We start from the raw sequence: 25878 nt of genomic DNA on the forward strand, positions 1-25878 counted from the left end.
AGGAACCCTCAATCTTTCCTGTAAACATGTAAGCACGCAGTCTTCCTGGAAGCTCCCAACTTTCCCCTTTGGTCACTAGACCTGAGGGAACACGACAGCAGAGATCTCTCAATACACAGGTTCACACACAGACACGTACGTCCTGCGACAAGTGGACACCTCCCTCTGCAGCCCTTCCGCACAACCAGGCACACACGACTACGGTCTGGTGACGCCCTCTAGCTGGCTGAGCCCAGTCTCTCGTGTGTGATAGGAGGGTGAGATCATTAAGGAAGAGAGAGGTGTCATTTGGGGCAAACATCAGGCAGTGGGTGATATCATTGCTGTCAGACGATCCCCAAGTCCTGGAGTGTCAGCTTGATTGAGAGGGAATCATTAATCTCCTGCAGGTGGGTCTGTTAGCTTGGATAGGTGTTAGTGGTACGGTGTGCTCTGGGGAACCGGGTTTGAAAGGACCAGTGGTGGAGTGAGTGAAGTCGTGGCCGATGGGTATAAATTACCTGGGCATGCAGTGAAGCGGGATAGGTGAAAGCAGGAGGAGGTAGAGCAGGCGCTAACTCCGCTGGGTACAGAGGGTACGGGGCCCACACTTCAGGGCTACTGGGGTAAAGTGCAGGCACTGTGAGCTCATCTGCAAGAAAAGAATAAGGGAAGAGTTAGTGGTTACCAAACAGCTGCTTTCAAATCAGAAACAAAACACCAAATAACCCCGAGCCCCAATCGATGTCAGGAGTCAAATTACTCTCATTCCTTTAATAACCTGCTGGTTTTGGTCCCCAAACTCTAAGCAAGGGAATGGTAAATACAAAGTGAAAAAAGGCAACAGGCATCTGCTGCCTGTCTGGCCTGCTGAGATGTCGGGCCTGGGCTCTGCCCCGGACACTCTGATGTCTTTCCAACTGGAGCTGGGGGAACACAAGAACAGTGGGGATTTCCTGCACAAAACCGCACACGTGGCCCTCCGAGGAAAAGAGGAAGAAAGACAACTGGTAGGAGATATCCCATGAAAACCCACTGCAGAGTCTCTGAGAGAATAATGGCTTACTGGCAGGACCCAAACAGACCTGAACTGTAGGACTTCTCTGCTTAGAAGTGTAATTACTACTAACCAGTAAGTCATGATCACCAAGCATTACCCATTTAACACTCAGAAGCACAGAGCCAGACGCTGTGCCTACAAGACATTTAAAATGTTAAAAATTCAGAGAATAGAAGTGAAAAAGGCTGGAGTATCCTGATTAAAGTTAAGCTCCACAAAGATGCAAATTAGAACATTCACAGTCACTGCTTACACAAACTATATTTTCTAGGAAAAAAAAGTGAGTCATGTTGCCAACTGACTGGTCTCAATCTGATTCCATTCAGGTCAAGCCGCAGTTTGCCAGATTGAAGGGCAAGTGCCCGGGGCTCAGAATGTATCAGGAAGCAATCCATTAAAGTAACAGCAAACACATGAGGGAGCGTCTCAGCAAAGGCAAAAATAACATCAGTCAATAGTTATGAATCTGGACTCTGTAAAGCAGCTATCTCAGTATGTGCTTTTATCACCTGTCAAAATCTGAAATCAAGTAGGCCAAGGATGCTACCCAGGACTGCTGAAGGAGTCAGGAAAAGGTGACTTATAAAGCCATTAGAGACTCTGCCATTCAGGACTTTCCAGAAGTCTAGAGTGCACGTGACCCAAGGTCAATCAAGTCATTTCACTCCTTCCCACATGGAAGAAGTCACCCTAGGCCTGCTTATTCCAGGTCTCACTCATTCTCACCATCTGCCAAAACTCTGGCTCTGGGCAGGGTTTTTAGTGTGGGAAGGGGGCTGGAAACAGAACTTCCCTGAATGTGATGTGGGAACTGCTGTACGGAGCAACCGGAAAGCAGCAGAGCCTGTAGGTGCATGTGAACCTGGGGAGTTTTTCCACACCTGGCCAGCATGGCAAGAACTTCTGAAAAGATGGAGATTCCAGAGCTTACTAGGGACTATCCATTCAGAAGGCAGCCTGTGGATCTCGACAATGTGGAGTGCTGTAACCATGGCTGGCCGGACTCCCCGAATCCCTTTCTCAACAAGGCAGTTAAAAAAAAAAAAAAAAAAAAAAAAAAAAATGTCCTCCTCAGGACTTAGTGATGGGAATACAGACTGTTTGAATATCCAGGCTGGAAAGCCTAGCTCAAAGAGTAGACTGATATTATTTGAAGGGGATAACAGTAGCATCATAAGCCTCTTTAAAATGATCAGGTCTACACCACCTATTTCCAATTCTAGGGTATGTAGGTGTCTGAAGCTTCTGTAAGAAAATTCCTAACAGAGGGATTGGGAGAATGCTTAACAGACCTCTGTGTTTCCGGTCATGATGAGACCATATGATTTCCATTACAGCAACTCTTGTGGGAGCCCCGCTTGTGGAAACTGTTGCCAGAACCCATGCCTCGGATTTCAAACAAACAACCATTCTCAGGATTGGCAAGCTATTATTGTTGTTGTTGTTACTGTTATTTCAGCTACCATGCTATTTTAAGACATTCTGAGCCTTTAAAAAAAGAAAAAAAAAAAAAAGTCAAGAAAGTCTCAGGACCCAGCACACTAATGTCTTAGCCCATGCTTGCTCAGTCCTACTGTGACAGCAGGAGACTCTAAATGCCAGCAGAGAGGACTACGCAGGGCCTGCAGCCTGATGGCAGCCCTTCCTCATCCTGTTGCCTAATAGGAACTGGCCAAGTTGGGGGTGAAAGTTTTAAAAATGAAATGTCTTTTATGATATCTGATCCTAGAAATGGGGCATAAATTCAAGCACTCCCACGGAATTAAATAAAACTTTTTTGGCAAAAGCTATCTGATCCTAGAGAGAGAGATAGTGGAGATAGGGGGAGTCAGGGTTTCAATCTCAGCCTTGACAGATGGGATTTATGATTTCCAGACATTTCTACATTTTTATCCTACAGCATTACTTCCCACTGGGTCTAGACTGATGCTCACCGACTATTCACTGACCTGCATCTGCACTAAACCTAGCCCAGAATGGGACATTTGGAAACAAAGTCCCCAACCCAAAGCTGCTGACAGTACAAGTCAGGTAGTGGAGTGAAGGCCTAAGAGAGACTGGAGAGAACTCACATTGGATAAATCCCGTCACACATCTCACCACCCTTCCCTTCTCCCCTTGCGACGCAATCTGGAGTTACCATAAATGTCAAGAGATGTGCAGCAGAGTGGGCTGGTCGGGAGGAAGATGAGCTCAAAATGTGCCAGTGGAAACGCTCTGAGCTGGAGGGCACTGGGGAGAGGAGGAGTCCTCAAAACCAAGTGCCCACCGGTTGGCCAGTGAGAGCTCAGGAAGGCAGGATCCGGCCTGCACCCCTGGCGCCAGCTCTGAGACTAGCACTTAGTGTGTAATAATGCTTGGTAGACTTAATGGGGCCTGGTGGAAAACTTTAAAAGCTGCTTAAAGATACACCACTGTTTTCTTTATTAAAGGAAAACTTAGGAAATATCCATAGGAACTAGATCTAAAATTTCCCAATCCTTCCAGTATTTGCCACACTAAAACAAAAACCACGAGCAAAAAGGAGGCTTGAACTGGAACACATGTTACAGAACAGTAATTTTCAAAGTTCAAAATAAAAGCAGTTGGAACCCTTTCTTCAAACTAACTTTCCCCAGAATCCCTTTTTAAATAAAGTGTAGTGAATTTTGGCTGCCTTGGTGGTGGGGTAGCTGGAGGACTTCAACCCCCATGTCTGTCTCCCAGGTACACCAGGGTTCCAGAGAACACTGAAAACTGCTGTTATAGCTGTGCTCACCCATGGAACGGTTTTTAATATAAGTTCCTCTTGGGGCACCTGGGTCGCTTAGTCAGTTAATCATCCAACTTCGGCTCAGGGCATGATCTCTCGATTCGTGAGTTCGAGCCCCACATTGGGCTCTGTGTTGACAGCTCGGAGCCTGGAGCCTGGAGCCTGCTTTGGATTCTGTGTCTCCCTCTCTCTCTCTGCCCCCTTCCCTGCTCACGCTCTGTCTCTTGCATTCTCTCAAAAATAAACATTTAAAAAAAAAGAAAAAGTAAGCTCCTCTTCCAAGTCTGAAGACTGAACTCATTCCTGCAGCTCCTGAAAAAAACCCACCGGAGGGAGGGAGGGCCATGAGCAGCCGGAGCAGGGGAAGAAACAAAGAACACTGGGATGACTTTGGGAATGACTGGGACAGAACCAAACAGGCTCTCCTAACACAGACTTCAGTGCCTGAAGTACTTTGGAATGCTGAGGGAGTCCTCAAGTGAGCGTTTAGGGCCTCACAAAGCGCAGAAAAATCTGACCCAGGAAGTACAGGTGAAATGAAAGGAAGAAAGGTGAATAAGCCAAGTCAAACTATTTACTCCTTCCTCCGCGCTCCCAAACTTTATCTTCATAGCTGCACTACGGCACCCACAGTGCACCCAGTCCTGTGAGTCAGTACTTCTCAAAGTATGGTGGCCACACCAGCGGCATCACCTGGGAGCTTGGCAGAAATGCAAATTCTTAGCTCCAGTACAGACCTACTGAATCAGAATTCTGCCCCCACAGGTGAATCTGATGGATGCCTAAATTTGAGAACCACTGATACAAGTTGCCTTCTTGCCTTTCTTAATGGATCAAGATGCTTGAGCCAAGTGTTATGCATGTTGCTCTCAAAGAGCTTAGCACAGTACCTGCTACACAGCAATTCGTTTAATGAATGGATGAAATACTTCGAGAGAGAAAATGCAAATGAGAGCAATGATTGTGGACTTGTTCTGTGAGAGAAACTGGAGGGTCAAAGCAGATCCAGCCTGACAGCACCTGCTTGGCTCAGAGCCACTAGTGACAGAGCAATATAGGCACGGTGGGGACAGCTGGACCAGGCTACGGTCATACCTGTGGCAAAGCAAGCCCTCACAGACACATACATTTCAACTAGGATGCTGAGGAATCTCTGAAAACCCGCATACTCTCTCTTGGCAGAAGAGGGTAGTAAGCTGAATTTGTATATTCTTTTTGGTTGCTAATGTGTGGTCTTGAGAAAATTAAAACAACTGAATAGACAGGTTTTCCATAGCACAAGCCCTTCACACACACAGATGAACCAACAAAGGTGCGGGCAGCAGCAGGGGAGCAGATGGGCTGGCTCTAGTGGGTTTCACCTTCCTGAGTCACTGCTGATCCTGCTCAACTTAATAGGATGGGAAGGCTGAAAAAAAGAGAAAGTTTGCTGCCCTGAGCCCATTAGGATGACCACAGTTTGGCAGGGGTGGGGGGGGGTGGGTAGAGAGACTCCCCTTGACTACACAGGCTCTTGACCCCCCAGTGAGGGCAGGGACCAGGCGGCCAGGGCTTTGTGTCTGGGCCTAATCCGACCCTCTGCTGAGAGGGTGATGGGTCAGTCCTCTCCCATTACTCCAGATCCAGCAACATCCTTTCTCCTTTCGCACCTCTGAAGGATACAGTTGTTGAGGGCTCACAATATACATCTGAATAAGCCTTTTTTTTAGCATAAGAATATACAACCGGAAAAGCTCAAATTGTATTCTGGCAAACAAGGACTAGAAACTTCCCCAACTCCATCTTCCAATCCCTTTGAAAAGAAAAAAAGAGCAGTGTCTGACAGAGGTTTAAACAAAAACAGCTAATGAAGATCATCTTGTCTGCCTTTTCATTTTGGATGCGGAAACAAACATGCAGAAGGGCGAAGCTTCCGGTGTGAAGTCACACTGAAACAGATAAAGATGAACTGACTCTCACAAACAACAGAGAGCAAGAGGGACGCGGATAATCTTTGATGGACTTAACCTGAATGCAGTTGAGAACACAAGGTCCAGGAACTTTAGGTCAGTATTTACTCTGCCTCTTGGATATTTTTACTTGGAAATATTCCACGGCAATCTCATACTCAACATGTCTGAAACTAAACACAGTCCCTCCCTCCCACTGCCTGTCCTCTTCGGTTCCAGATTTCAGTGAAAGATGCCAGGCCGATGCCCAAGCCATGGTGACCTGGTAGTCTTTCACCAAGGCCCATCTGAACCCGTCCCATCAGCCACTCTCTTAACTACCACCACCGGGTTACTGAAAAGGCCTCCTCACAGTCCTCCTGGCAGTCACGCTGCAGCCAGGACGACTTTGAAAACACAATTCTGCAATGTCACTCTCCTGATTAAAACCTTTCTGTGATTTCTCCTTGCTCCCAGGACAGTGTCTGATCTCCAGATACCACGGCCTAGAAGACTGCATATGATCTTGCCCTCATCTGCCTTAGCAGACCCGGCTCTCACCTGCCTCCCCATCACGGTCTAGGATCATTCTCATTGCTGGACCGTGCCCGCTCCTCCCCCACCTCCAGGCCTCGTACACACTAGCTCCCTCTGCCAGGGGCATTCTCTCCTTTCAACTGCCTTAACCTGTATTCTTTCTTCAAAGGACTCTACTAAGATGTCACTTCCTTGGGTGGCAGGGAAGGAGCACCTTTTCTGTGTTCTGCTGCATCCTCTGTCTCCCAGGCACAGCACTTACCTCCAGGACTGCATGTTATCACTCTCTGCTCACCCAGAGCCTAGCACAGTGGATCACAAAGTATCAAGAAGTCAACCACTTGCTCTATACTCGATAAAAACAACAGAGAAAAGAGGATGCAACTTCTACCTTGCCCTTCAGAAGAGGAAACGATCAAACTGTAGGTTAATTCAATTCTATGTGGGAGACAAATACACACAGAAGAGAGACACGAGAGGATATAAATGTGACTTCTTAAATAAGATTACATTTCAACCCTGTTTTAATAACATGTTGTATTTGCATACATTTTCATACACAGCTAAGAGGGTGTATATCCATTATCATTCTGGATACTCATCCAAAGCTCTGGAGAAAAGGGCAGGAACTCTATTCAAGGTCTCACAGCTAACTCATAGTGTCTGAACTGGGACCAGAATCCCAGTCTCTTTGTCTTATGGTTCAGGCTCCCTTCCATACAGCATCCTGCCCATGCCCCCCCACATACCACCAGTGGTGGTGGTGACAGGCCTTAGAGCAGGCGTGGTCCTCATCTCTAGTTTTTGGCATACTCCGTTTACTAGAATAAACCTAAGCAGAGTCCTTAAGGAGAGCTTGCCTGATAAATGAAGCCTTGACCAGAAAAAACCAAACGCTAAATATAATGACAAATTCCATTTTTGATGAAAAAAAAAAATCAAATTTGAAAGAAAAAATAAATCAAGGACTCCCATTCACATGTATCTCACAAGTAGTTGGTCCATGTCTGTTAAGTAAACCCCTCAAAAATCAGTCTTCCAAGGCTCTTTTGTAGACTATCCTAGCAGGACACACTCTTCCCGTGTCAGGGTTAAGAATGCAGCACATGCCAGCTTCGGTGGCCCGGCACACTAACTAGCTCTGGCAGTGGGTTGAACAGTGTCCTCCCAAAATTAACATTTACCTGGAAACTTTTTTGAAAACACGAATTTTGCAGGTGTACTTATTCAAGGACCTTGAGATGAAATCATACTGGATTTGGGGAGGGTGCTAAATCCAACGACTGATGTTCCTATTAGAGGAGAGGACACAGAGAAGATGGCGATGTGAAGCCGGAGACAGAGACTGGAATGATGTGTCTACAAGGCAAGGAATGCCGAGGACTGCCAGCAGCCACCACAGTTAGGAGAGGCATGAGAGGGTCTGTCGCTTAGAGCCCTCCAGGAGGAATCAGCACTGCTGACACCTTGATTTCAGACTTCTGTCCTCCTAAACTGCAAGAGAATTAATTTGTTTTCAGCCACCCACTGGCGGTAACTTACTGTGGTAGCCCTAGGAAACAGTTCCCAGAAAAGGTCACATACTTTCACTGGCTCCCTAAGAATTACAGAAGTGTAAAGGAGGAATCAAAAGATTTGGTGAGAAGCTGAAAGGATGTCTTCAGCACCACCCAGCACAAACCACAACTGTAATTTTTCTGTTCTGCACACGGAGCTAATTGTACTAAATGCTCGAGACGCCAAGAGTAATCAAGTGTGTGCTCAGGTCTCTTCTACTTCTATCTACTCTCTATCATGGCCCTTGGCAACTTCCATTGTTTCAATTGTGAGTTCTGTTTAGGATAACGCATTAATCGACAGCTTTGATGCCCACTCCAATGTAAACATTCCAAACTCATCCAGCTCAACTCATCCAAAAGTGAACTGTCACTCACAACCAATTTCTCTTCTCACCTCCCCACATTTTCCTTTATCCCACTTATTCAGCTTCAAGGTCTCCTTCATTTCCATGTCCAGACAACTGCTGAGTCCTAATAACAGTAAAGATGACAAAGATACTAACAACAGTGACAACAGTAGTAACAGAGCAGTAGCTAATGCTCACCAAGCACATTTCGTGCCACACACCGTGCTCCTTGTGGAAGGTAGGAATATTCGCCCGTTTTACATGGCAAGGAAGCAGAGGTACACAGAGGTTAAAGAACCGCCACGTGACTCATAGCAGGTGACAGACCCAGGATGTGAATCGTGAATCAGTCATCTTTGTCCAGAATCCAACCCTTCACTTCCCGCCTCTCTATGTTGATTGCATTTCCACTACGCCTTACTATCTTTTTTTTTTTTTTTAAGTTTATTTTGAGAGAGCAAGCGAGCGTGAGCACGCGCAGAGAAGGGGCAGACAGAAAGGGAGAGAGAATCTCAAGTAGGCTCCAATTCTGAGGCTGAGCTCTGATGCGGGGCTAGATCTCAGGAACCATGAGATCATGACTTGAGCACAGATCAAGAGTCAGCCGCTTAACTGACCGAGACACCCTGGGGCCACTACCATCTCATCTCTTCCCTTCCACCCCTGCTTCTACGACCGAACTGCAGGTTCTCACCTAGACTGATTTAGTAGCCTTTTGACTTTTAAACTGGCTTCCTGCTAACTTCCAGTCTCCCCACTCCACTTTTTTCTCTCATAACACATATTCCTGCAGCAACTCTTCAAACCTGCAGGAAGGCCAACCTAGACCCACAAAATAAGGATGCCAAGGAAATTCCAAAATCAAGTTGGTCTTGATTCAGCTGGCCCAGCGGCCCTTCTCCTCCGTTTAATGATTTTCTGTCATACCTCTGAGCGGTCACTGCTCTCAACAGTCCTGTTCTTTTGTTACTGCCCAGCTGTTCTACGCCAAAAAACTATCCAATATAATCCGTGGTTTTAAAAAGATCTGATGCCTGATCTGAGAGGTGGAGGGAACCCAGAGCAGAAGCAGGAAGCAAACTTCCTCTGGGGACTTGCTTTAAGTCACTATCGTTATCTACTCCCGCTCACCACGGCTGGATACTTTCATTCGTCTTCCTTCTTGAGCGGTGCAACTGCAGGGATGAGGGTGCCCCAGCTCTTCCCCAGGCAATTCCCTTCCCAGACACGGGCAACTGAACTTGGAGGGTATTTTGCCAGCCTCTCTGAGACCATGGATTTCTTAACAACTGCAATCAAATCTAGAGTGTAACAGGAGCTGCACTTCCAGAAAGTGTTGGTTTTATATTAACAATACAAAAACATTTGCCCAGCTCCACTCTCCTAGAGACTTCACTAAGCTCCACGAGGCTGGACCACTGCAGCTGTACTCGCTAGTGTACCCTTTCAGTGTCTGACACAAAGTAGCCATTCAATGAACACTTGCTGAATGAATATACTCTCCCTTTTGCATAACATACCCACTCCCCCTCTTTCTGTACTGTCAGTTGAAGTGAGTCTTCTCCCTCTTTTGTTGCTGAAACAAGAGCCTCTTCCATCTATGGCAGATAATTTAGATTATAAAGGGATTTCAGTATCGTACACATGAGTGGTAGTGTGGCTACTCAATGGGGTTGTTTGCATATCAAACAGGAATAAGGATATTTATACAGCACGTACTTTGTGCAAAATAGTCCACAGACTTGAACCTACTTCTTCTCCACAACATGCTTCTGAGGTGGGTACTGCTATTATTATCTCCATGTCACAAATGGAGGATGCTAAGTGATTAAGTGACAGGCCCAAAGCCACGCAGCTGGGAGTGAAGCCATAATCTGAATACAGACCATGTGGCTCCAGAGCTCCTGCTCTTAACCACTGTGCTAAAATGGTATGGGGCCCCTGGGTGGCTCAGTCGGTTGAGCGCCAGACTTCGGCTCAGGTCACGATCTCACCTCACGGTTCGTGGGTTCGAGTCCCGCATCGGGCTCTGTGCTGACGGCTCGGAGCCTGGAGCCTGCTTCGGATTCTGTGTCTCCCTCTCTCTCTGCCTCTTCTCGGCTCACTCTCTTTCTCTCTCTCTCAAAAATAAGTAAATGTTAAAAAAAAAGAAAAGAAAAAAGAAAAAAAGAAAAAAAAAGATGGTGGTTTTGCCTAGCCAAACACCTTCCCCCAAAACCATAAAGCTTAAACTCTTAACCAAGTTAGAAAAGACAGGTCACTACCCTGAAAAACAAAAGAGAAAATATTACTTCAGGGTGGATGAATATATTAAGAGGTTAATTTTGAAAACATGGTAATTCTGATCTGCTTTTCTGGGCCATGACAATTATGTAATTAATACTTAAATTTATAAGAAAAGCATACCCTTGAGGTGATTTTCACTTGTTTTTACAAAAACTAGTTTAGAGACATGTGTATATGTCTATGTGTACATGAGTGCCGAGTAAAGGAGAAAGAAGCCAGGAGAAACTGCAGGTCTGGATCACAGAGAGGGTGTATGAGAACCATCGACAACCTGTGCTGTACGGAGGATCCTGGAGGGCATAGGAAGGAAGAAAAAGAAACTTCTTCCTTCATCTAAACAACAGCTAGCCTTTTACTAAAACTTCCAGTTGCTACTCACCATTTTTGGTAAGGGAAGAAAGTTGAAAAGGGAAAAGTATTTTCAAGAACACGGGGAGGGACAGGTGTCTTTTTAATGAAACAGCTACTTGGACAGAGGTCCACTTAGTCTGTGAAAACAGACCACCTACAAAACTATCTTACTAAACCATAAGCTCCTTGAGTGCAGGGCCTGGGTCTGTGATGCTCACCACTGTATCCCCAGTGCCTAGCACAGTACATGTTCTAGAGCAGACGCTCAGTTTTTAATTAGTGCTGTTAGGTGTAAATCTTTGAGATAAATTCTTAGAAAAACTAGGTCTAGGGGCACCTGGGTGGCTACGTGTCTGTGTGTTAAGCGTCCATGTCTGCTCTCAGCACAGAGCCTGCTTCAGGTCCTCTGTCTCCCTTTCTCTCTGCCCCCCCTCCAGCTTACGCTTGCTCTCTCTAAAGAAAGAAAAAAAAAAAGCAAAAAACAACAAAAAAAGAACCTATGTCTAAGGTGATAAGCATTTTTAAGAACCTTGATAAATCTTACTGTGTGGGACTGTTTCAATATTACCTTCCCAATAAAAACAGATACATTTACACCAACTTTTAAATATGACAACATTGGGAACTATCATTAAATACAAAACTAAACAAAACCCAACAATTTTATAAGCAAAACATCTCTCCATTATTTTGATGTGTATTTCTTTGACAGTTAACAAAGCCGAACTGATTCTCAGCTGAAACAGGTACTGCCTAGAGAAGTCTTCATTAAGGCATGTTGCACTCTTGAAAACCCAGGATGGACCACATATCCTTCCGATAGCTCCCTTAATAGTACGTGTGTACCTTGATCACTGCCCTCTATCACTCACACTGAAAATGAACTTTCTGTACCTTTCTTATTCCTCAAATTGTAATCTCCTACCCCCAGCACCTAGGTTTAGCACACAAAAGATATTCAATGATGTTTCTTAAATTTAACTGATATTACCAAGTGGCTGCAACTTCTTACACTATTCAGGAGCATGTAAAATTGAGAAACGTATAATCAACCCAATGATTTCTAGTTTAGCGGCACTGACTTTTAAGAAAACGTCAGTTTATATCTGTACAGGTTCCAGTCTAGATAAAAAGGCAGAAACTTGAATAACTTGTCACAGCTATCGGTCTTAAAGAGACTGAAACTGACTTAGGGAATGGAGTCAGAACTTCAAAACCTACCTTGGGGTACAAATAACACAAATCCAGACACACAGAAGCATTGTGGCCTATGGGCCGTGTGAGGGATTTCTCAATGGAATGTGTGTCTGAACTGAGCTCCTGCTCTATGAGCCAAGCAACTCTTCTGGTTCCCGCCATCTGTGTTCGCTGGCTGGCCTCAGCTATTTACCCTTGATTTATGCACGGCGAATGTCGACAATATTCACAAACCATTGGTAGAGCATGATGTACTGGGCTGCAGAGACTGCATAGAGATGGGTGGGCCACACTAGCAAACCTGTCATCCCTGCTTCCACCTTCTTGGTTTCCTCTCATGTCAGAGCAATCCTGCTCTACAGTCTGTTCTGAAAAGAACTGTGAGTTAAATAGTGGTGGCTATGTCAAAAAATTCCAAGCATAAATTTTACAACACATGAAAATGTACCCATCTTCATGGGAACAACAACAAGAAATAGGCACTAGCTTATGCTAACATTCTGTATTCCCAAGAGGCCTTTCCAATCACCAAAAAGAGCGAGCCCATAGACTAAAAGGTGTCAGTCCTACGTGGATGATAAAGACCCACTGAGGTAAAATGCCATCATCTCTAGATATGGATAGCTGAAAAGTTCTACTGCTCCTCCTAGCTTCTCATGTGGTACTAAAATTTTGACTCCTAGAAATTCAACCTGAAATTACAAGTATAAGATCAAACAAATAATTAACATAGAGAAGTTATGTATATCATTTATCATCTTCCTGACTGTGGTGGTAACAGCACTCTACTATAATCACCACCAGCACGGCCACCCTACCCATCCCACTGTCCTGGCTGTCAGTGCACTGAGAATTATGCAGCCAGAGAATCCGACATGGCCGCAAGCCAGGGCCATCGAAGCCAAGAGGAGTATCATAGCCAAACTGCATGTGTACTAAATGTAAAAAGTCCAAGGCATAAACATGTTTTCCCAAACTATTCCTGCCCCAGCCTCTAAATGGTATTTGGAGGATATAAGGAAGACACAAAATAACGAGGACACCTATTGCTCATGGCATCATAGTGATTGCTATTTGAAATATTTTAAAAGTGACCTGAATGCCCAATCATCACCACCATTCTAAAGTAAGTCTTCCTTACTCAGTATCAGATGCCCAAGCACCACAATGCTGATGGCTATGGCGGAGGCTGCTAAGTGTTGCTGTGTGCCATGGTGTTTTAAACATCTCTTTCAGGGAGGCTAAAAATCCATCACTTAAATCTAGAAAGTCACATATTGCCAATTACTGTGAACTATGAAAAGCCTATAGGAACAAAGCCATCAGTAGACCCAGAACTTCCTGCCTACAGGTAACAACACTGCTAGCACACAGAAAACTCAGAAACGTGTCCTTTTCCATCTTCTCCAAAATCCTCCCTTCCTTTATTCTTGGTTTTATAATCTGGTGCGTCAGATCAAATCCTGAGTACAAAGCAAAACTTCACTTGTAGAAACATCTGTTGCTGTCTAAGAACTGCTTCTCTTCATCCCCTAGGCTTTCCGAGGTGACACGGGTTCCAGGGAGGACAATTCAACCTGACACTCTGTGATAGAAATGAACGATGTTTCCTGACAGTACTGAACCATGAGCCCATGGATGGATGAAGAAACTGGACAGTCATTACTTAAAAAATAACAAAGAGAGACTAAGCAGGGCGCCTGGGTAGCTCAGTGGGTTGAGCATTGGACTTTGGCTCAGGTCATGATATCACAGTTGATGAGTTCGAGACCTGTGTTGGGCTCTGTGCTAACAGCTCAGAGCCTGGAGCCTGCTTTGGATTCTGTGTATGTCTCTCTCTCTGCACCCCCACCCCCGCTCATGCTCTGTCTCAAAAATATATAAACATTAAAAACAAAGACAGACTAAACTAGTTCTTAAACGCAGTTCAGGGCCAGCACGGATGAATAAAGTCCACTCTATCCAAAAATTTAGTCAGGGCTACTTTCTCTCAAATTATACCACCTCTTTGCAAAGAGTATTTACTAATAGGTACCTACTGTGGGTCAGATGCTGGATGAATACCATCATCTTTTATTTCTCCAGCCCAAATTCGAGGCATTGATGCTGAGCCACAGAAGGACCTTATTCTCTACAAACCTGAAACGTAATTCTTACTTAATTGCATATATCCAGTGATCGCAGGGTAGGGTGGGGTGGGGAGCAGAAGTTATACTTGAGGAAAACTATGTAGAGATGGAACTCCTTATTAATTTCATAGTGCAGGCTATTAGGAAGATGTGATTTGTCATGCAGAAAGTGCTGGAAGAGCTGTAAACTTCAGGGAGTCAGCAGATGGTCACTGAAAAGAAAATTTGACAAGAGAAGAACAAATGACCTTTTTGTGTCAGAATGTGTCACATGAGGTAATTCCGGAAACGTGGTGAGTAGTGACTCAGTAAAGTCTCACCTGAAAGTCAAACCAGTGTTTCTCCTCTTTAAGGAAGTCTTTTAGTTGTAAATGTTGCTGGCTGCACAACTTTGAGCAATTTACCTAATTTCTCTGATAAAAATACAGACCATCACAAAGGTTCATCATAAAAAGTCACTGAGAACCTGAGAGGCACAGAGTAAGTGCACAGTATCATACAGTGTTTGTTAGCAAATAGCAGTGGCAGTAATCAACACGAACATAGGAAAGGAGGGGAGGACACATTCTGGGGGTGTAAATAATGTTATCTATGCAATAGGCAATCTATCCTTATTACAAGAAAATTCCTTGGTCCATCAAATTGTCTGGGGCCGTACCTGCGGGAGGAGGCAGCAGGGAGTGGTGCTTTGGAATGTGTGCCCTCAGCCACTTCTGTTTAACTCTGTTTTCTTCCTCATTCTTTTGTGCCTCGTATTTACTGTTCAGCTCATTTTACTAGGAATGAGTTGATGACCACTGGAACCTAAAGGTTTAGCTATAAGGCATTTCGTTTTTAATTTTTTAAATAACAAGTGCTCTTTTTTCAAGAGCAGAAGGTTTCTTTTAAAAAGGAGTCTCATTGTCCTTCAGCTTCTCTAAAGAAATCTCATCTGTTCAAAAGACCCACTTAACCTGGTAAGTAAAAGCAAAAGCAGCCAGGCCAAGTACCTTTGCAGACCGATCTAGACTTCCCTGACCACTCAATGCCACTGGCTGCCAGACTTCCAAGTTCCAACAGCAGCTCCAGGTGTTGATCCATCTGAGCCCTGACTGGCCAGATTTTCCCTTTTTCTCCCCATCTCTCTCTGCCTCATAAAAATCAGATTTAGCGACAATGTTTAAGAACAACATAACAAAAAGCCTACATCTTAATTGTGCAGGAGGTTAATAGTCACACTGTTGACTTTCCAGTAAGATAAACAGTGCAAACTTGGCCAGCACTAATGTATACAACCCACCCTCTCATTCCTGAAGACCGTACTCATTCTTGGGATGTGAATGACAGCAAGAGTTCACTGGGGAGAACGGAGCATCCTAACCTGTCAGAAGCACTGAAATACCAAAAGAAAACTGGAGGAGTTTAGGCTGAGCTTCTTTATTTCGGGGAGTAAGTAATTCTATGTCATGAGGATCTTGAGTCTGTGATAAACAAATTACCCTCAAACTCTAAAAGGCTGCCTGTCAGTGTTTTAAGTCTTTTTCCAGTTCTACTCTGCCATGAAACTCAGGGAGATCTGGTGTGAGGCTCAGTAGGAAGGCTGGCTGGCTCTGGCCTGACTTCTGAGCCTTGGTGGATGATCTGCATAGGAGCTAAGGGGTTCATGGGGGTGCTTCACCTCCCCAGAGCCAGAAACCAGAACATCTTAGAGTGGAAAAGACATGCCCAAGCGATCCTGGTGCCTGCAAGATCTCTGGCAAATCTAGAACTGGCAGCTGGTCAAGCATTAAGAGGATGGTCACACAAGGTTTTTAAAGAAGAATCAAGGAGGAGAATCTTACAGTTCAAATCTAGAGGCTGGTTAAATAACTACAAAATGGCATGTATTACAGCCACCAAAAGGGATGATGTGAGAGACCTGTATTTACAAATATGGACACGTTAACAAAATACTCAGTGACAAAGTAAATAGGTTACTGAACATTATGTATAATACAATCCCATTAATAGGAAGACACACATAGAAAGAGAAAGGAAGAAAGAGAGGGAGAAAGAAAGAGACACACACACACACAGACACATAAATGCTTTGCATGAGGGATGGGCATAATGCTTTGGTATGTGGCCCTAGGTTTAAGCCAGTTATCAGCTTTGTGACCTGGGGTAAGTTAGCAACTTAAGGCCAAGTTTCTTCATCTGGGAACTATTAAAGAGGAAGAAGGGGAAGGGAGGGGGAGGAGGGAAGTACCTGTTCTCATAGGCTGTCATGAAAATTAAATGATACGTAAAAGATTTCAACAGCTCTTTGTGATAGAATACATTTAATAGTACCACTATGATTTATCTCTGGATGGTAGATTCTGTGGATAAATAGATGCTTGAGTTCTGTTTTGCTCATTATGCTTCCTGAGTTTCTACCATGACCACGTATTTTTACCACATAGTGTTTTGTTCTTGTTTCTTAAAGGCTTTGTAAAAATACAAGGAGACACAAGGACCATTTAGGGCGTGAAAAAAAGAGAACACTTATGGTTCCAATGTTACAAGAACACACTGGAAACGAAGTATGAAAACTGATTTCCTTCATGTGATAGTTGTTAAATGTCAGTAAAAGCACACAGAAGAAAAAAATGTATAAACCCAGCACGAGCCATTAAAAAATCCTAACACGTTATACAACATGGGTCGATTCTGAAAATATAAAGAGAAAAAACCTAGACATTAAAGGACACATATATGGTTCTACTTAAATGAAATATCTAGAAGACACAAATTCACAGAGACAAAACCAATTAAAGACTATGGGGGAGCACAGCAGAGAGGGAACAGGGAGCCTAATGGTTAGTGTCTTCGAAGCAATGAAAAAGTTTTGGGAACAGATAGATAGTGGTAATGGCTGCAAAACATCATAGATATAATTAGTGCCACTGAACTGCACAACTCAAAATGGTTAAAATGTCAAGATTTATGTCACATACATTTTACAACAGACAAATAAGAGAGACTGATAATGTAATATAGCAAACCACACTGAACTGTGCACTTTAAATTGGTGAATTGTGGGGCGCCTGTGTGGCGCAGTTGGTTGAGCATCCGACTTGGGCTCAGGTCATGATCTCGCAGTTTGTGAGTTCGAGCCCTGCATCGGGCTCTGTGCTGACAGCTCAGAGCCTGGAGCCTGCTTTGGTTTCTATGTCTCCCCCTCTCTGTACCCCTCCCCCTGCTCACGCTCTGTGTCTGTCTCTCAACAATAAATAAATGTTAAAAAAAAATTAAATTGGTGAATTGTAAAAAATGTAAATTATTTTTTAAAATTATACTTTAATAAAGTTGTTAAAAACCCAAAACGACCTTAGGCTCTGGGGCCAGAGAGACCGACCTGGCTTTTGAACCCCAGATAGGCAACTTACCAACTGTGACCCTGAACATATTTTTAAAACTCTCTGAGCCTGACCCCTCATTTGTAAAATGAGGATAATAACTGTACCTTCACAATAGACTGTTTTGAGGAGTAAGGAGATAATATAAAGAGTTTAGTCAAGTGCCCTGGGAGCACCTGGGTGGCTTATAAGTGTCTGACTTTGGCTCAGGTTTTGATCTCCTGATTTGTGAGTTCAAGTCCCGCATCAGGCTCTGCACTGACTGTGCAGATCTTCTGTCCTCCCCCCCTCTCTGCCCCTCCCGTGCTCACGTGTCTATTCTCTCTCTCAAAAATAAATACATATCAAAAAAACAGCCCTGAATGAATAGCTGCTAATTATCATAATTATTTTTAAACTTCTCATACCTGAAGATTCCCAAGGGTCAAAGCTCTACTTATTGACTCCAGGTTTTACCAGCTCTCAGAACTACCACCATGGTAACAAGAAAGAATCCATACATACATCCTGGTTCCCCATTCGGGGACCATTAGGCAAACATACTTGCAGAAGCTCCACCGTCCTCATCGTACATGTCCCCATGCAATGCCAGCTACCCCTCTTCACAATCAAAATCTCACAGCAAATCAGAGGAGGGTCAGAAAACACACAGAGCAATACCTTACTCCAGGGCCTGAGCACCTCAGACAACCTGTCCTAAGCATTGGAACATCTTGCACAAGGACAGTCCATCACTAGACAAGGATTAAAAAAATTACAAGTATCTTTAGGGGTGCCTGGGTGGCTCAGTCAGTTGAGCATCCGACTTTGGTTCAGGTCAGGATTTCATGGCTCATGAGTTCGAGCCCTGCCTTGGGCTCTGTGCTGACAGCTTGGAGCCTGGAGCCTACTTTGGATTCTGTGTCTCCCTCTCTCTCTGCCCTTAACCCCACTCATGCTGTCTCTCTTTCTCTCTCTCTCTCTCAAAAATAAACATTAAAAAAAATTCTTTTTTTTTTTCAACATATCTTATTATCTCTCACTGTTCCCTCTCTTCCCAGAGCTAAACCTACCCTGTTCCTTTATCCTTTTCTCATAGCAACGCCTCTTTCTGATCTTTCAATCATTTGCCTCGTGCTGGATCCCATCCAAGTTTTTCTTTTCTCACACAGTGCTGAGGCCCAGCATGGGACGCAGGGCTGGGAACAGTCTGGTAAGCGGGTCATAGAGCCCACAGTACATCCCGTGTGGGGCTTGGATGGTAAATTCTGAAAAGATCAGGCTGTGTGTGTAACCAGTGGCTGTAGACCAGTTGGTGGGTGATGTGACAGTAGTTTACAAACATCCCAGAGGGAAGAGAAACTGTTTGAAGAGCTGTCTCTGGGCCTTTCCTGAGAACTGATGAAAAAGACAAGCACGGAAGTTTGTTCGGAGACCTGGAGAGCTGGTGGTTGGGGTAAAGAAGAACAAATCTCATCCAGAATGAGGCAGGGAGCCCCCCAAAAGGTGTCTCAGGGCAGCTGTGAGATCACGGCTGGGGCCAGGCTTCCGTGGTGTGGCGACTCCACACTGGCTCCCAGGGCTGTTCCTTATGTTAATTCCTCTGTCCCGGCTACAAGAACAGAATGAGAAGCCTGCCTGAGGGGCTTAAAGAAACTTATCTCAAGGTTTGTTGGAGAAGTTACTTTTCCCACACTCACTCACTCTTGAGAGGAGAATCAGGTTCAAAGGGGCAAATGGAGCTGGAAATAAATAAGAGAATAGAGGTGGGGGTAGTACTGGGCAAGTTTTTTGGGAGAATGTGTCAGAAAGACAGGCTAATGTGTCCTTTTTAGGGTGGAGCTGCACAGCACTATCTGAATCATCACCCTGGCACTTTGGGTGATGCATCTGTAATCAGTCATTTAATTTTTACAGGATGAGAAAATACCTAAAAGCCACATCTCCTTTAAAACCCACTGCTAAGTTCTTTCTGATAATTCCTCTTCTTATAAATCTCTAATAGTTCCCAATTCGTTCTGAATCAAGGACAGCATAACTGATGAGGGTTTCCATTTATACCTTCCTTCCTTCTTCTCATACCTACCACACACCATCATTTCTCTGCCACTTATCATTTCATGAACGAAGTTAATTCTTACCACTAAATTTTAAGACTCATTCCTCCACTAGCCTGGAATGCAATTCACCTAAATCGAGGGACAGCCATACAGCTCAGAACAGTTTCCCCAAGGCTGTGTGTGCTTAAGAGCCAACTTCGCAGTTTCCCCGCCTTCAAAGTCATTAACATAAAATCAAGCCCAAAACTCTGATCTCTGCAGAATGTCTTCACTTTAAGGACATCTTACACTCACCGACGCACCTGGGAAGCTCAGCTGGTTGAGTGTCCGACTCTGTATTTTGGCTCAGGTCATGATTCCAGGGTTGTGGGATCAAGCCTCATGTTGTGCTCATGTATAAGAACTCACTCATTGTGGAACAGTCTCATTCTTTCTGAGAACTATCCCCCAGAAATCTAGATTCTGAAGGGCTATCATATAAAAATGGGATTAGACTTGTTCCATGGGAGGTCCAGGGAGTAAAAATAGGTGAGTGGAAGTTTCAGGGTATACAGATTTGGGCCAGTTAGTAGCAGAACTGGAGCAGGAATTTAGCAAGTATTTATCAAACACTATGTACCTAACATTATGCAAAGCTCAGTCTTATTATTCAAGAAGCTGAGAGACTACAGAGGGAGACGGAGAGGTAACCGGAAATTTCTATACGGTGTGGCAAGGAAAAAAACACAGTTTTCTACAGCAGCTACCAGCCCAGAAGGGCAATTAATCCACCTCTGGAGAGTCAGACAAGCTTTCTAAAGGATGAGACAGCTAAGGTGACTTCTGAAGGACAAGCAGCTAATTTGCACAAAGACTGAATTTACAGCCAGGGAATGGGCACTAGGAGTGGGAAGGTCAGAGGCAGAGAGGACACAAGTGGCAGCATAGACTCCCGGCGGCGGAGTACTGCCAGAGCACAGCTGTGAGGGGACCAGTGTCTGGAGAAGAGGCTCGCAAAGGGCCTGTACAACACGCTAGGGAAAGGAGACTCTATCCAGAGGGCAGTGGAGCTCTTCTCATCACTACAGCCATCTGTGTCAATTAAAGACATCCTTTTGTCAACAGGTCTGTTATCATAACTGATACTAATCTGGGATTTAAACCCATCAAATAGTTTAAAATATCAGTACATTTTGCACAAGTGGTAAGGAACTCTTTCACAGAAGTGTATGATGGTATTCGGGAGAGGACTCAAGAGCCAGAGGGTGGGAAGCCCTAGGCAGGGTTGTGAGGACCAGCTGGAGGGGCTGTCCCCAGTGGCAGAGGTGGGAGCTCTCCGTGGGTTGGTCCTGAACTAGCAACCAAGCTGGCCTTAGGGTCTGTGCCCCATCAAACACCTTTTTCTCTATATGCCAGGATTTACCTCCACACAGTCCCCTCAAGGAGTTTCCATTCTCCTAAACTAAAATCTTGTTAACAGATCCACTTAAGGGAGTAACACAATTCTTTCTAGAAACTGGGGAAAAAAATGCTCTTCTGGTTCCACTTAATCATTTTAAGTCACTTAATGTTTCTCAAGTAGAAAGTCTCACACTTTATCTGATGGTTTGTATTATGGCTCCAGAATTTTAGATGACTTCAGAGAGGAAGCCAGTGAACTTTGAAAGGACATCATTTACATTTGTTTGCCATATCAGGTAGCACTTAAAATATATAAATGGGAAGATGTGGGCAAGAAAAGCAAAAAGATTTCTAAAGTTTCCACAGGATTACTGTAGATCTTTTTATTTGTGGGGGGGGTGGGGTGGGTGGGAGGGCTAAATGGAAAAATGATTATAGGACTTACAACGTTTTAAAAAGAGTCACAGAGTTTCCTGTTTGCACATCTCTTTTGGCATTTGTTAATATCAGAGTCTAGGTCTTGGGAGAGGCCAATATATTTTAGACTTTTAAAAGTTCACTTGGACTTAAACTAGAAGTGGGAGATGGCTAATAGCTAAATTTAGCTTCTATGCAAAGTTACTACATTCAAAACTTAGCTCAACCTTTGAGGGTAACTATTTGCCAGAAGTCAAATTAAACTGCTATTTTAGGAAAAGAACTTAAATGAAACAGGCTTGAGAAACATTTACTATACAATAAAATGGCTTTTGAAATACCTTTTAATGACAAGATTTATCAAACACATCTAGATTGAATTTCTTCATAAATATAGCTACTGATAAATGAAGAGAGAAGTGTTAGGAAAAAAATGTTTAGGTGAATGATGGACTAAACTTGGAATGTTCCCACAGGATCCCAGCTTTGGTACTTTTTATAGTGTTAAATAAAAGGTCTTTAAGGGCACGGATGAAGGTGCTACGAAAAAGTCTTTGTGGCAAAGTCTGAAATTAGGATTCTAAGGCCATTGATGTTTTTGGTCAGTGTATTTTGAAAAACATGTAAGATCGTGCAATGTCCTAAGTAATGATAATCAATGGTGGATCATTACAAGCATCAGGGAATCAAAATGAGAGGAGAAACTGGGAAATATCTTGGAAGTCATTTTTGCATCTTTAAGTCTCTTAACTGAACTGTTCACTTTCTTTCTTTAATCTCTCACCTTGTCTTTATTTCTTCCCTTCTACCATTTATAAGTGGAGATGAGAAACTACCTAGGGCTGCGAAAGAGAAAGAAGCTGGTGTCCTGTACAAGATTGAGAAATGACTCCTATACTCAACTCTAACTACTCTATATGACCTTAGGGGAAACTAGGACTCTCAAGTCCCAGACACCATGTGTATAAAGTAAGAGAATTATGGTACTCCAGTACACGGCTGTTGGCTACATAAGTTGGTATAATCTTTACACGAGCTCTTTGGCAAATGTATGGGGGGGGGTTTTTGTTTTTGTTTTTTTTTTTTTTAATTTCATGAAGGGGCGCCTGAGTGGCTCAGTCAGTTAAGCGTCTGACTCTTGATTTCGGTTCAAGTCATGATCTCACGGTTCCTGAGTTGGAGCCCTGCGTTGAGCCCTGCATCGAGGCCCCTCACTCTTGGCTTGGAGCCTGCTTGGGATTCTCTCTCTCCCTCACTTGTGGGCTCTCTCTCAATTAAAAAATAAATAAATTTCATGAAATACAATTAAAGGGAGTAAATAACTACACACAAAAAGGACTGGCAATTAACCAGCAGATGTAGGTAGAGATCTTCGACGGCTGTTACCATTACATAGGGGGAGACAACTAATCACTGTGTGCCTTCTGATGGAAGTGCATATTGCCCTCGACCCCCAATCCTAACCTGAATCTGATCAAGCCTCTGTAACTACTAACTTAAAGAAAATGCAGAAAACAGGACCATGCTAAACACCACAGAGATGCAGTGAGCATCATTCACACTGTAAGAAATTAAAGGATAAACAGTCTGGGTTCCTCAGCAAACATACTGTAAGGGGGAAAAAAAAAGATTTTTTTTCTTTTATATGTCAATGTTAAAATGGTATAGATTTGGACCTTGATTCAATAAACTGTTAAAAACAACAAAACATCAGGCTAAGAATCTACTTTTGTATGTTTGAAATTTTCTGTAAAATTTAAAAATAAAAAATTAGGAGATTATTAAAAATGGTTAACACTGAAAGCAAGATAACAATCAACTTGTAAATGTGAACTCTCTCTTGTCTATCCTCTTGGTTACTGGTTATTCCTCCACTCACCAGAACGTAACGGACCAAGACACGGTTATGATATCACAATTTGTGTCTCTATTAAGTGTTAACACAATTTCTGGACTTTATAAGAGCCCAGGAACCAAGAAAAGAAAAAGGTATTTCTGGAGGAACCACATTCCAAATGACAATCCAAATGATGCTATGCATAAGCCTTGAGCTTCATGCCCTCCTGGTATAGCAATGTGCCATTATGAAGCACTTAATATATTTCAAAGCACATTATCTCATTTTATTCCCACTATAGCTCAGTGAGGTCAAGCAGAACACAAATTCATCATTATTTTAAAGAGAAACCACCAGCTGTGAGGGATGCTCACGTTATTAATTTTGAGGGGGAGGGGAAAAAAGAAAACACAGAGCTACCTACCATCTTCTCCTTCAACCAAATGACAAAGAAAAAATTATCCACTGAAAATTAACTACAGTAGCCAAGGAAGCACTGCTCTTCTTACATAGACAACCAATAAAGAAAATTAGAAATAGACAAATGAGGGGCACCTAGCTGGCTCAATTGGTAGAGCATGAGACTCTTGATCTCAGGGTTGTAAGTTCGGTCCCCACTGTGGGTACAGAGGACACTTAAAAATAAAATCTTAAAAAAAAAAAAAAGAGGAATAGACAAATGGAAAAATACCTCTCTCAAATTAAATGACCATTCAGTATCTGACAAGAAACTAATTTTATTAATAACCATTAAAACGCCATGCCATTTTGCCTATCAGACAGAATGAATCCATTTATATATGATAATATCCCCAGCTGAGGGGGAGACAGGAAAATAGGCATTGTCATATAAAGTGCCTACTAAGTTTCCATCTCTGTGCTAGGCACCACACTTACTGATGCAAGCAGTCCACTCTTCACAAACATAAGATGAAAAACTCAAGTAAGTTCAGCCTCAGACTCAAGTGTGTAGCCCTTGTGGGGAAAAAGTCAGTGAACCCAAATAGATCATAATGGAATCATAGATCCATACTGCCTTGATTCTAGAAAGCCACCCCATTTTCAGTGGTATTAAAGAGACTGCAAAGAAACAACTAAAGGGCTTATACAAAAAAAGAAAAAAATGTCAAACCCTCCCATATCACTGAGTATCTTCCCATCTATACATTTCATCCCAGGGACCAAGGTCAGGTGTTAAAACAAGCATAGGAGACATGTTCCAGGACTATTCCCATCAATGACACACAGCTACAAAACTAACATTTCACACTAATCTAAATATTTAACTTTCTGTCCCCTGAGCTTATTTTTAAGGCGTCTAGTCAAAAACACTGGTCAGTCTGTTTTATGTTTATATGCATAATTCAAAAACACTTCTTATGAAATAAATTTCTTTTTGATGAACATTCTATTATATGTCCCACCTTTCCATTTTTAGTTTAATTTAATGGGGGGAAATTATTGGGCATGTAGAACTTTTTTTCATTACTCTTCTGTTCACATATTTTTTAAAATTAAGAAGGAAATTCCCAATCCTATCTAACTACTAATAATCTCAGTGTTCTACTGCAGTTCTTAATTAAGGAATCTGAATTTAAAACAAAACAAAACAACATCAATCCATTTTCTAAAAATCTTAACCTCAACAAAGTTGTAATAGTGGCCATTCTGTAGATAGAAAAGTTGCTTTGATCCAATAGCCAAAGAAACTCATTATAATCCAAGAATGATAGGTCCTACTCAAGCATTTGGAAAACACACAAAGGTGCAATGCACCAGTCCTGAATCACCAGCCAGAAAGACTTTATCATTCGTAACGATGATGGAGATTATAAAGCCCCGCCTGAGGCGGAATTTCCTTCCTTCAAAAAGATGCTGTGATTCCCTGCCCCCATGCAGAAGTAATGAATGCAATCCACTGAAACACCCTGAAAATACAGAAACCCAGGTTCATTAAGATACTCAAAAACAGGGAAAGTGAAAGAAAAAGAAAAGTCAAACACCCCCCCTCCCAAAACAGATAAATGGGCACCAATCCCTTATGTTCAAAACTGGCAATAAAAGGAAAGAATTAAGCATTTATTTTGCTCCTCAACTTTTTTTCTGATGAACAAACTAACTTTATTTCAGGGAAAATGAACATAATTAGGAAAATCACTCTTTTCAACCCCTAATCAAGTAACGCAGTAAAGATCAACGGATAAAGCCATGAAAATGAAGTTGACAGTGACTTTTACAATGAAGGCATCATCCAATTACTACTTGAACACAGGCCCATTTTGACATCACCACAGAATGACCCAAACACTGGTTACTTCATAATGTAGTATCACATGAATGAAAGCACACAGCACCACCTAGGACTCCTTAACCAAACCTTTCAAATCTAATCAAGACTTTCAATTTGCAGTAAATAAAGGGGACACAGACACCTAAAGGAAGCAAACAGAAAAACCCAGGACTTTTTTTCTCAATATGGCTGATACTTTTTTCAACAAAACAATGGCATAAGAGAGGGGGAGGTGGGGGAAGGGAACTACTCTAGATGAAAAGACCTTTAAGAGACATAACTAAATGCAACATATGGATATACTTTGAACAATTCAACTAGAAAGACTGAGGAGGAGGAGAAAAAGAGAAGGGATATAAAAAGCAAATTGTGGTGTAATCTTGATAAAGCTTAAATATGAATGTAGATGGGTTTCTGGGGTTGATTCTCTC

At 43.1% G+C, this 25878-nt stretch overlaps 1 protein-coding gene across 4 annotated transcripts in view; it reads right to left on the reverse strand.

The window, feature by feature from the left end:
- RBPMS (RNA binding protein, mRNA processing factor) overlaps nucleotides 1–25878 on the reverse strand; it is a 178464-nt gene that overhangs the window by 26066 nt on the left and 126520 nt on the right. For all 4 annotated transcript variants that reach the window (XR_006964313.1, XM_047091265.1, XM_047091263.1 and 1 more), the window contains exon 6: nucleotides 501–631. Coding sequence is in view for 3 of the 4 variants with exons in the window: in XM_047091265.1 (XP_046947221.1) it covers nucleotides 501–631 (131 nt within the window). In the remaining variant the exon portion in view is untranslated. The remainder of the gene's footprint in view (nucleotides 1–500; nucleotides 632–25878) is intronic.

Source organism: Lynx rufus, unplaced genomic scaffold, assembly GCF_022079265.1.
Source record: "Lynx rufus isolate CCGP_SWC_20201006 ecotype Redwood Valley unplaced genomic scaffold, mLynRuf1.p SCAF_3, whole genome shotgun sequence".
In the NCBI taxonomy this organism is placed as follows: Eukaryota; Metazoa; Chordata; class Mammalia; order Carnivora; family Felidae; genus Lynx; species Lynx rufus.